This window comes from Parambassis ranga, chromosome 12 (genome assembly GCF_900634625.1).
Source record: "Parambassis ranga chromosome 12, fParRan2.1, whole genome shotgun sequence".
NCBI lineage: Eukaryota > Metazoa > Chordata > Actinopteri > Ambassidae > Parambassis > Parambassis ranga.
The window spans coordinates 3,656,212-3,669,083 of NC_041032.1; the positions used below are offsets into that span (position 1 = coordinate 3,656,212).

Genomic DNA, 12,872 nt, shown 5'->3' on the forward strand with positions numbered 1-12,872 from the left:
TTAAAACGAAGAATATGAATCATCTGTGGAAGCTATAAAACACTAAAAACATCAGCCAATCCTACGAGGCGCACCTACGCGGAGTATTGGCTGGTTGTCACTCTCTTCCTGCTCTGTGCACACCAGAGTGGTACGTGCACGATGGCCGAAGTCACAGACTGGTTGGGAGGCGTGACTTCGGGGTAAGCTCTGTGTGTTTACTTTTAAAATCTGGCTGACTCTCACTGAGTTTTCAAAATCTCCTACCCTACCTTTAAAAACTACAGTTCCCCTCCATTGGCCACTAGGGGTTTGGCTCCAAGAGTCCATCCCCATAGACCTCCCGAACTTTACAGCAGAAATAAAGTTGTTTACAGCCTGGTAGAAAATTAGCTTATCTCTCAGTTTATACGCACCCATACCGTAACACTTTGTATAGACGTGCATCTAAACAACATAATTTATGACAATTTGGCTATGTTTACATGTAGCATTATGAAATCTCTGACCCAGAACATATTTGTGGACACAGTAATAAAACAATGTCACCAAAACACCATACATATTTTACATTTCCTGTGTGTGTTCATACCATATAGGTGTCCACTTGTGATTAGTTTGTCCTTGCCAGGTATGAAGAGGGCCAAAAGATATTTTGTGTGGATGAGATCTCTTTTCTTTTTATTTACACAGAATTTTGGGTACCTATCTGTACCATTTTTCACAATAATGTTAGTACTGAAAGTCATTACTGTACATAATTTAAGAGAGGCTTCACCTAATGAGCTTAATATTTTCTGTGACACACCAAAGCTGTTGTTCCTGCCAAACTTCAAGGCTTCTTCAACAGAGTAAAACACATTTTTAACTTTGGCTTGCTAAGGGTGAAATGTAATTTTTACATTTGCTTTTGATCACGGTTTATTTCTAATGAGTCAACAATCCTCCTTGTCTGTTGGAAAGCCTTTAGGTCAGTTTAGTTTGCATGCCAGCATCTCAAACACAACTGTGTTAGCATGTATGTGCCAGCATCCGAGTGTTTGGATGGATGAAGACAAACAATTTCATACACATAGACACACACACACATAAACACACACATAAACACAGTGACTAAGCTGACAGCAGAGATAAGCTGTTGCCTGTCTGCACATTTATCCTCCAAACAGTCCTTCTCATTCAGATGCCTCAGATGGGGTTTGCCTGCCTTTCTATTCTCCCCCTCTGAGAAGCGACATTTACATGTGCGCGAGAAATTGTGTGTGTGTGGTGGTATGTTTTCTTCTTGTGTGTCTGTTTATACAGTTTTTGGACCCATGGGTGACTGCTACCAATGCTGTGTAAAGCAGATTAGAGAGCTGGGTAGGTTTGGGAGGATAAAAACATTGGATTCCTGAATCACACTAAAAGCCAGGTATAAAGTCAAGTGATTTTCCACCCCCTTACCCACTTAAGTCTTGATCTTAACCTTAGGCCAGGTCTTAACTCTCGAACAACCAATAGATTATAGGTGTGAATGTGTCCATGTCAAAACTACACTTATTGAAATAGAGAGGAACTGTGAAAAAAATCACTTAAAACCTCTCCAATGAGCCTTGAATGCACCATGTAATACAGCCATGTGTAAGCACCACAAAAGTTAGGTATGCATGAGATTGTTGGCCGATATTGAAATGAAATATCTGTTATCATTGTCTTATTTAGCATGTAGCACGTATAGGAAAAGCTAAAAATGAGTGCATATATCATATATATATATGTCAGAGTTCAATATCAGATGCTGGCAAAAGTCAGTTATCATGCATCCATACTTAATATCGTGATATGGCTCCAGCCCCCCTGGTGACCCTGTAGTACAAGACAAAATAGCTAAGAAAGTGATAGGATGGATTGTGTTGTACTGCACAAACACGTTTGAGTTCTCTCTCTTTTTCTTGGCATGATTGTGTTTCCATAGAGGCGCCATAACAAATGTGCACACATTGACTAAGGATGACTCTTGTGTCACAACTTGGCCATGGGTGACATGTTAGACTACAAGTCGAAACCGATCAGAGCATGCAGTCTGTCCACAGGGAAAACAGGGGCAGACCTCTGAGTGTCATGTCAACAGCAGTGGTGGCATTTGAAAGGAGCACGATGCGGATGCTATCGGGCGATGGCACGCAAACATGCTTGCTTTTCTGCTTGCTGTTTTGTGTTCCACAGTATAAGGACCCACAATCCCCACATATTCCCGCGGCGAGCGTTAGCATCATATCACAGTTTACTGCTTACAGTGCAGAGCAGCATGTCTGCATCTAAAAAGTCGATTGACTCTTGTGATAAATAAATTGTTTGTAAGTGCTCCACATGCTGCATCGAGGGGTAATTAAGCTGAATAGATGGGGCTTTTGTTTTGGTTTAGAGTTAAATGAAGGGCAGCGTTTCTCTGAACTCAGTTCCTCCACTCACGGATCTGCCACAAATTACCTCCTCTCAACCACGTCAGAGGGATTGAGCCTGCAAATCCTACTTTGAACCGAGCTGATGGTTCTTTATCGATTTCACAGCATCTGTGTTTTGCTTGTGAAAGAAGACATTACAGCCTGAGTGTGCGTGTGCGTGGGTGTGTTTGTGCGTATCTCTCATTTGCTTGCCATCCTCAGCCTCTGAGACTGGCAAGAAAATGCGAACCAGAGTGACGTATTTCCCTTTTTTTTTCCAGGAGAAGTGGAACATCCACCAAATTCAATTTGTTTTGCGATAAACACACATCTGTGTCAAACATCTGCTCACAGGCCTTCTCCTGCTTATGTTAATCGCACCAAACCCCCCCCCCCCTTCTCTTTTTCTGTCTTTTCTGTCTGTCACCACCCTCCATCATTGCCATCCCTCTTCTGTCCTTCTGCATCTTTCAGAATGACAGCGTGGTGGAGAGCAATGAGGAGGAGCCTCCGGAGAGCCTGAACACACTGCTGACCGACATCTCTCTGGTGAGCTTGGCAGATATAGGCAGGGCAGTTAGACGGGCCCTGCTTTGTGCCTGATAGAGATGGATACCGCACAAGGGAGGAGGGGGTGGGCGAAGAATGGAGGTCCCTGAGACACGGCTTACCTGCAGGCTTTGTTGTTATAGTGTTAGAGTTAAACAAATGTTTGCACCACAAAGGAAAAAAGTCACTTTCTCTCCAGAGGAAACAAGATTGCATGGCAACCACCGTCTCCAAAGCACGTATCGTGAGGTCTCATTTGTTTTCTATGAACAGCAGGAGACACGTCAGACTTTGAGGAGAAAGCTTTTAACCTGCTGTCATCCAAGGCTGCCTGCCACTCAAATCATACCTTACTTTTGTTAAACCTTTTTTTTATGCTCATTGTATGTCACCCTCCATAATGTTCTCATGTCTCGGTGATCGTTTCACTGTTCCGTTTGTGAGCAGTTTTACCCAGAAACACAGGACAACAGCGGCCTCAAAACCAGCGAGCAGCGACTTTGTTCAACCTGGTTTGGTTTGGCATTTATTGTCTCTAAGTTGTACTAAAGCTAATGCTGAAATATGGACAATTTGACTCATACTGTGTTCTCTATTTTTTTAACTGTTTATTAGGGGTGTAACAAAGTTACAGTAGTTAAATATTCACCTATATATCATATATCATATATCATTATATTTATCATTTGTACCTGAATGTGTACAAACAAAATGAGTTATTATGCCATTTAAATGTATTTATTTTTTATTTTTATCTACCTTTAAATTAAATTGCATTGTTGGAAAATTACATTTTCCAAATATTTTATTTATTATTTTTTTTATCTGTACCTAAATTGGCATAATAGAGTGATTTTTTTTAAAGCTGTGCAAGTATATAATATAATTGGTCAAATAGTCATTTAATTTAAATTACCAAAAAAAATTCCATCCTCTAGTTTTTTTTTATTGAAATATTACATTTAAAAATATATCTTTAACAAATAATAATTTCAAAAAATACCTCGCCTGTCACTCATTGATATAATATATAGAAATATTTCTGATGCATTTTAATGTCAGGTGTGTTAAAATTCAAAAGACAGAACTTTTGTCGTATTTTCCAAACACTTATTTCTCCTATCGCTCTATATTGTATTTGTTACGCCCCTAATCAATGATGATGAATATATTCTCTCACTTCAGGATGATGTTCAGTCCACCCCAGCAGAGTCTCCCCCCTCCTTCAAGCCTCCGCCCCCGCCAGGGGTGCAGAGGCGCCCAAGTAGACGAGATCTGCTCAACAAGTGCCCCTCGTCCGAGTCCTCCCACTCAGGCTTGTACTTCACAGCCCCGTCCTCTTACAACCACAGCAAAGAGCCTGGACACGCCCCCGCCTCGCCCTCACTGCACCACAAACGTCCCAGGGACCCATCTCGGGAGTACGCAGCCATCAGAAAAAGAGACCCCCATGTGCCGGCCAAGAAAGAGCCAATAACATGTGTTCAGTTAGCCACAGTTGCTCAGCACAACATCGGCCCTTTCCCCAGAGTACAGTCCCCTAACAGAGGCACTAAACCCGCTCCCCCGTCCCCTTCACCACCGCCTCCGCCGCCACTCCCTGCTCCTCCTCCGCCACCCCCTTCTCTGCCACTTAAGCCAGTGTCCAAAGCCTCCTCTGCCACCTCTCCTGGCACTAAACAGCAGTTTGTCACAGTGGAGGTGCACAGGCCCAACGCAGAACCTGATTTCAATGAGGTGCGGCCGCTGCCTCAAGCTCGAGGTATGGAGCAGAGATTTTATACGTCTGACTGTGAAACGAATTATTTTTAATTAGTATATTTGTTAATTATTTTAATAATTTCTTCTAAAATGAGCAGGATTATGTATTAAAGACTTTGAAAATATTTGGGATTAATTTCCCAATGTACATACTTACTGCTTAATCTGTTAAAATGAATATTACCCAGAACATTCTGTATGATGGCTACTGTATGCAAGAAATACTAATCCTAATAAGCTTTTCATTTAAAATCTCTTTATTTATATCATTTCAAAGTCATTTCAAAGCGGAGACTACGTGACGTCACTTGTGCCTGCTTCCACCCCCTCCAGGTGGCGCCCTGTCTCATCTGTCAGACAGCGGCCAAACCCTCAGCGAGGACAGCGGGGTGGACATAGCTGAGTCAGGACACGTCAGCAAAGACAGTAGTCCCCATTCCTCACGCACACGTCTCCCCCGAGACACCCCGGGGGGCGGGGGGGACAACCCCTCCAAACCGGTGAGGGGGTGATGCAGAACAGCTGTGAGCTAAACGTGGATGGATGAGTGAAATAATTGCCAAACTGCAGGGGAATAATCAGGAATGTAATGAATTTAGCAGTGAGTGCTTTCTGTCTTTGTGAGGACCCGTTTCACTTGTATACATAGAGAGTGACACTATTGGACACTTTAGAAAGGACACGTTATAAGACCTTCATTAGATTATTTGAAATGCTTTCATTTCCACTCAATACAAAGATAACATTTTTGGCAAAAATCTGGAATTTTTTTATCATTTTAGAAAGTGAGCATAATGTGGAGATGAGGACATATTTAAACAGTAACACAATATTATTTTTTAGATGCTGTTATAGTGGCATCATTTTTCCTCCTGTGGCCTCTCCTGTAGTGAGATGAAACGTATTCAATTAGATAAGCTTGTAATGTTTAACGACTGCCAATACGGAGCTATCAGAAGCAGACCACAACTTTGCAAACAGGTTCTGCAGCTGGATCTCTCCAGGAATGGGCATGATCTCCTGTTTTAGATAACACCTAATCTTAACCAGTAGTTTGTAATGCTTAACCCCAACAGTGGGTGAAAATGAAACTTAACCATGGGTGAAAACAAAAAAGCTGGCGGCGTCACGGGGACTCGAACTGCTGACTCTCCTGTGAAGGACCACCACATTGCCTATCCATAACATAATCAGATAACTTTGGGCAATACAGCCCATATTATTTCATTTTAAGGCCAATAACCTATTTAAAGTTACATCTTAACTTCTTTAAGTGGTTTTAAGATGTCCATGCTAAACTAAAAACAAACTGCCCTAACCCTAACAGCTGATCGGCTCTCCTGTTAATCCAGACTCTTTAATGTTTGCTTATGAGTCCAAGAAGTTTTATTCATTGATTTCCTGTGTGTCAACTTGATTGAGAGGAGATTAAAATTTTAAGCTGTTAAGTAGAATGTGAACAGCAAAGCTTCTTCATCTCATGTTGAACAGAGGAAAGACTACACTACACTTCAAAGTGGTATAAATTGAAGGTACAGGCTCATGCTAGCTGTTTAGCAATACACACCCACTCTCTTTTATTTTTGAATGATTGCACCTTAAGGTGAAGGGTATCACTAACAGAGGTTTAAAGTATGCCTCCACTGTGGGTCCTTACAAGTACAAAAAAGTGTGTGTGTGTGTGTGTGTGTGTGTGTGCGCCAAAGCAAGCCAAAAGTTAGAGGTTGATAAATCAATGTGCTTTATTGTTAATCCTCCTTCAGAGCCTGTTCTTAATCCTAACTGTGATCTCTTCTCTCCTCCCTCTGTTTGCTCACACAGTCTGTTTCCTTTGTTTCACTCATCTCTTTATTTCTCTCTCATGTCATTCATTCAGCCACACACTCCATCATTTATTTAATCACTCACTGCACTGTAGCGTAATGAAACCCTCAAATCGCTCTCTGGTTCTTATTGATTGATGGAAGGAATAACAAGTAAGGACGGGAGTAGTCTGAATGTTTACGAATGAGAAGGCTGTTAGATTCTGTTGTGTCTTTTTTTCAATGAGAATTATTAGGCTGCAGAATTGATAGCAGAGCGGGCGGGCCATGGATCATATCAGGAAACGCAGCATTTACCTTCTGTTTGTTCTCGAGTATCACGCAATAGGTTGCAAAGTTATGTACTCATAAATACTTGCCTATAAGGAAGTGCCTTTTTTATAGTCTACTCATCTTTATGTCAGACAAAACAAGAATTGTGAGAGGACAAAATGAGGAAAAGCCATAGCAATTCTATGCATTTGACTGACTGCACCACCAGGACGCCTTTAATTGGTACTGCATGTCAAACCCCAGGAACATGTTTCATTTTAATTTTCAGAGGAAAAAGACATGCTGACATAAAGATGGCCAAATAATGGGAATATGATGGAAATTAAAAACGGATTATTTTTCTCGTCCTGTAACTTGTGGAGCTGTTATCTTGATTGCTCGTTCTAGAATATACATATACAAGCGGGATTGACTGTTTATATTTTAATGTAGAGTTAATGTCTTGTTCCATTTACACTCTGAAGCATTTATGTTCACAGAAAGTAAACAAAAGGCAGGGAAATGTTTGCATAGTGCTGAAATGTGGAGACAAATAAGAAAGCCTGTGTAATGTTATGAATATATTTATGCTTATGAATGCCTCCTCCGCATATTAACACACGCTCTTCTCTCTCTCTCGCTTACTATAGCCGGGGCTGTTGGAGCCCACCTCTACGCTAGTGAGAGTGGCAAAGAGTGCCAGCACCTTAGGTATTGCCATCGAAGGCGGAGCCAACACTCGTCAGCCGCTGCCACGAATCGTCACAATACAGGTGAGTCGGGAAGAGAATGATACTTGAAATAATAAAGGTTATTCATCAAAATTACATAATAAAATAAGGTACTATGACAAACAATGCAGGACATACTGTATGGGAAGAAACGTGGAGTTATTTTTGACTTTTTATGGTATCTGGCACACACCAGCATCCTAATATGGTGGGCTGCTATGAAAAAAAAATAAAAAATTCAGTGCCAAGCTGTAAACATGTTCCTCTTGTGAAGCTGGATGTTTGGAGCCAGCCTCGAGTGGTCATGTGACACACTGGAATTTCTGTCACTTGGAGTTGCCAGCTGGCAATGATACACTCATGATAGCATCATTCTGTAATACTGTATTCCATTCCTCCTGATACACCATCTACACTCCCGGCTCCTTTAAGGCTCTGCTTAGGTTCACACTGCAGCTGAACTCACACTGAGATTTCTGCTAATTCTGTCTTTATTGGGGGTGATTACAACATTAATGACCTTGCATGAAAAGGCTTTAACTGCCTGGAGATTTAGGCAATTACTTGTTCACTATGAGGAAGTTGGTATAATGTGTATGTGTTGTGATGTTTAAAGATTATGGCAGAAGGCAAAAGCAGCAGATTATATAGCATCTCTTTGTGTAAAACATAAGGCTAAACCTCACATGAAATATGATGGGGCCAAACCATTGCATTGTTGTTATTTTTCCAGCTGAGATTTTACAACATGTCTGTGACTGTGGCTGTGGCATATGTCTGTCCGTCAAGTCAACACAGGCTGTATTAGCTCTGTGGCGCTAATCATTTCCTAAACACAGGCAGCTACATTTTTAAGATCAGAGCAGTGACCATGCCACAGACTGCAGAATCCACACCCCCATTCAAAGCTGTCTCTCAGCCTCCCACTCCACAGAGGTGGTGATTGAAGTAAAAAAAAAAAAGGGGGGGGGGGGGTCGCTGATTGCAAAGGGATGGATAAAAAGGATTGGAAATCAGCACATTGAAAATCAAATAGCACACTAGAGGAACAGACAGTGAGGGAGAGTGAAGGATGCAAAAGAAGTGAGAGCATACAGATGTTAATAAGGAGACGTGGATATGAGAAAGCGGAGGATTTGGTGTAGTGGGTGGATGCAGCATTTACGTATTAAAGGTCAAAACAAATGCAAGAAAATTGGAAAAACTTTTTTTTCCTGTGATGTGTGTGTGTCCTTGGCAAATTTTACATGTAAGCTGTGTATTTGATTGCTTGATTTTTCTTAAAACAACAATATGCATGCTTCCAATTTATGCACTAGCTAATTTAGAAATTCATGTGCACATTTCAGCTGCCACCCTATCAGGAAACCTCACTATAGCCCGGTAATGTGTGTAATATTGAAGGTGTCATAAGCACAAAGAGCTTAAGAGATGAAAAGAGTGAAAGTGTGTGACCTGTGACCGGTCTCAGCCTCACTTCACCGCGAGACTAATAAAAATAGTCACTCACTTCATTGGATTGGATAATAGCATAGCAAATGGTGCTTTTTCACTGCAGCAGAGGCATGAAGAGGGCCTGATGCGGCCACCTGAGACAAGGTTAGAACTCATTTAATGCTTTGGTCTTATATAGCACTTTTTTTTTGCTGGACACTCAAAGCGCTTTACATTGAAATGCATTATTCATTCATGTGGTGGTAAACTACAGATGTAGCCACAGCTCCCCAGGGGGTAGACTGACAGAGACGTGGCTGCCAAGGTGCGCCTATATGGCCTCTCCGACCACCGTCGATTCATTCATACATGTTAATGCACCAAGTGACTGTGCTGGAGGCCATGGGGGTATGGTGCCTTACGCAAGGACATGCAACAACAACTAGGGGTTTGAACCGCCATCCTTCATGTTATTGGACTACCCGCTCTACCACTAAGCTGCCGCCACCCATTTCAGGGTTCATTAAAAAAAAAAAAATTAATTGTTGTTTTAAAATTTTAAATTTCCCCATTTTTGGAATTTATCAAAACCGGTTATGGAAGCACTGACATGCTAGAAAAAAATTGATCTGTATCATGTTGTAATGTAAGTTTTTTGTTATAACAAAATGTTTTCGATCTTATACACAATAGTTTGATGTTATAACAATAGTTTATATGCTGTGATAACATGAAAATATATTTTTACGATATAAGGTAATATTGATCCCTTTTTTCTTCCTATTATATCCAGTACTTCCATAATGGTTTGTGAGTTTCAAGCAGGGTAAAGCTACAAGCTAACGCTACATTCTGGATTAACAACAATATGGGTGTAATGGGTAATGGGTGAGTGCAGGCCCGGAGTGGCTAATCAGGAGATTCGCGAGGATTCCTGATGGCAAATACGTCGCTACCAATCCAACCAATCATAGCGATGCAGTCTGTGTGGCCTTGATGCACAGTTACAATTTCTTAGAGGTGCGTTTCATGCCAACGTGTAGGGCTCTGCATCACCACAGAGGGCTACGTGGGGGTACACCATCGACACCAGAACTATAAATCAGCTTTTAGGCTAATAAGGCCAATAGCATAGCCTTTCCCTGAAGTCAGCGGGTGTATTCATATCAAAGTCCTTCAGCTGGATGATGGCAGGTCACCTTAGTCCTGGGGGGACCTAATGTTGCAGGCGTGTTATAAACATGTGAGAGTCTAGACCTGAAACACAAAAATGACCCTAATGTTTCTGATGTGTTTTCAAGAAGAAAAAACATTCAGAGCAATGCAGTGTTTAAAATGACTGCATGCATAATGCATCATGTGTATTGTAGCGACAAAAATGGCCACAACATTGCAAAGTTTCCTGATTAGAAGATACTTTTACTCACTTTTTAAGCATGATTTAGTTGCAGCCAAGACTAAAGGAAGGAATCTATCTGCACACAAGTCTGTGAAAAGTTTCCTCTGCCATCTTGGGAATGCTAACTCCATGTAAAGGCCCTTGAGCAAGGCACGCAACCTCCGTTGTTTTGTACCTGCTTTAATAAAAAAAAAGTTTTTGCCTTCCCATGGGGCATTGGTTTTATCCGTGGGACAGATGATGGCATCACATCAAAGCCTTGTACAATGTAGTCTCTGTGCTGTATTAAAAGTAAGCACAGTGGTGATACAGCGAAACCCTTGGATTCTGCGTTTCCTATCTCTCAGAGTTCTCAATCTTGACAGCTCACTTAAAGATAGAGACAAGAATGCTGCAGCTGCTGCTGCTGCCCGTCAGCTGGCAGATATCTCTTCCCATCACCCCTTCCTGAAGCGACAGCTCCTTATCACTGCCGTCTGCACATTATGACGGCCAACCGCTCCGCTAGCTCTGGGTAATCGTAGCTGCCTGAATAACAAATGTGATGATGCGGCTCCCACTGTGGGATGCATCACTGTGTTTTTAGTCATCTCATGTAATGAGGTCAGCTCTGAGGAGGAAGTGTTCTATGTTTGTTTTTTTAATATTATGTTATATATTATTATTTTAACTGGCTGCAATTTAAAAAACTGTGTTGTCCTGGTTTTATTTTCTATAAAAAACAACAACATCATTTTAGCAATTATGTTTTCGACAAAAATCCAAAATGACGTATAATAAAAAAAAAAAAAGAACTTTCACAAAAACTACTTTTCTAAATTCACCATCTGTGGGTACTCAAAGCACTCAAATGTTTTTTTTTTTATTCAGGTTTATTGAAGAGAAACAACAGCTTTGTACTTTAATTAATTAAGAAACTTTTATTAGTCCCACAATGGGGAAATTGCTTAAGGCAGCCCATACACCAGTGAGTACACTGGAGCCTTGCCCAAGGACACACAACAGTGACTAGGGAGGAGTTGGGATTGAACCACCAACCTTCTGGTTATTGGACAACCCTGCTATACCACTGAGCCACTGCTGCCCCACTTTGATAACAACATCTTGTTTTGTGCATGTGTTTTATAAGAGCTAGGAATGGTGATGGTCGGGTTTTATTTTGTTGATCACACACTTTCTGAAGGCATGAGGCTGCATACATTAAGTGCAGCGCTGTCATGGTGTGTGCTCTGAGAGCCAAACTGCAAGGGAGTGTGGGTACGACTGCCAGATACGCAACACATAGGATTGTCTTTAATATTAAATACTGGCCAACAAGATAGAAATAAGTTGACAATAATACGTTAATTTCACTATTGGAAATATTGCCCATAGGTGTAAGTGTGAGTGTGAATGGTTGTCTGTCTGTGTGTTGCCCTGTGGTGGACTGGTGACCTGTCCAGGGTGTACCCTGCCTCTCACCCATAGTTAGCTGGGATAGGCTCCAGCCCCCCGTGACCCTGCACTGCAGGATGAGGCCGGTTCATATGATGGATAGATGGATGGATGTTAGTGTTGTTCACCATCAAGCAGGTGGAGCTGCATTTACTAAGGGGGGATTTACTGTCTGTATGCTATGTGGTGTTCGATTGCACTCATTTTGATTACATTTCCAGACAGCACCCCCATCTGGTAATATGAAAAATACTCTGACAACTTTGTTTTTTCAAAATAACAAATATTATTTTCTTGTTCATATTTATGTTGCTCATGTTCCAAGTCAGCAAATTGCACATTTTTGTGAGTACACATGGGATCAGATGTATAAACAACACCCTCATGTTCCCATGTATACACTAACGCTGCCAGATCTGCTCCAAGCTTCATTCACAAAAATATCAACAGAGGAGCTTCACACTGCAGCTACAAGTCCTGCTGTTTTATATATGGACTTCTTTAGTGTTTTGGTACAAGTGGTTCCCACAGCAGGCTGTTTAATGTGAATTTTATCACTAAATTAACTCTTTTTCTTCGTTCTCAGAGGGGTGGTTCAGCTCACAACTGCGGCCAGCTGAAGGTGGGTCAGATCATCCTCGAGGTAAACGGGGTTTCCCTGAGGGGCCGCGAGCACAGGGACGCTGCACGCCTCATCGCCGAGGCCTTCAAGACCAAAGAGAGGGACTACGTGGACTTCCTAGTGACTGACTTCAATGTGGCACTATAGCTGTGAGTGGAAGATCACGACAACGGATCAGTGAGGTGATGATTCCAGCGTCTGTTGATTTAAATGGCACAACTCACTTATCGAAACGAACCACCCGCCTGATCTCTGAGCCCTCCTTCTTCTTTCTCATGAACCCAACCCCGAGCCTCACATTTTACAAGGCGCTACTGTCACTGTGGACTTCCCTCCAGGATTCTCCTCAACGTGTTACCTCCCCACTGTGAGACCATATGCATTGCAGTGGACAATAGTGAAGCCTGTACCTTTCGTTTCTTCTCTCACTGTCTCACCTGTGGATTTCTGACTTCTCATAGC

The 12,872-nt window shown here is 41.8% G+C and overlaps 1 protein-coding gene across 2 annotated transcripts in view; it reads left to right on the plus strand.

Annotated features, from left to right (window-relative positions):
* Positions 1-12,872, plus strand: part of whrna (whirlin a) — a 134,873-nt gene extending 122,001 nt beyond the window's left edge. The window contains exons 9-13 of one of the 2 annotated variants that reach the window (XM_028417797.1): positions 2,880-2,954; positions 4,140-4,716; positions 5,049-5,215; positions 7,441-7,563; positions 12,375-12,872. In XM_028417797.1, the coding sequence (XP_028273598.1) occupies positions 2,880-2,954; positions 4,140-4,716; positions 5,049-5,215; positions 7,441-7,563; positions 12,375-12,557 (1,125 nt within the window). In that variant the 3' untranslated portion in view covers positions 12,558-12,872. The remainder of the gene's footprint in view (positions 1-2,879; positions 2,955-4,139; positions 4,717-5,048; positions 5,216-7,440; positions 7,564-12,374) is intronic. The other variant, XM_028417798.1, reaches the window with a different exon arrangement.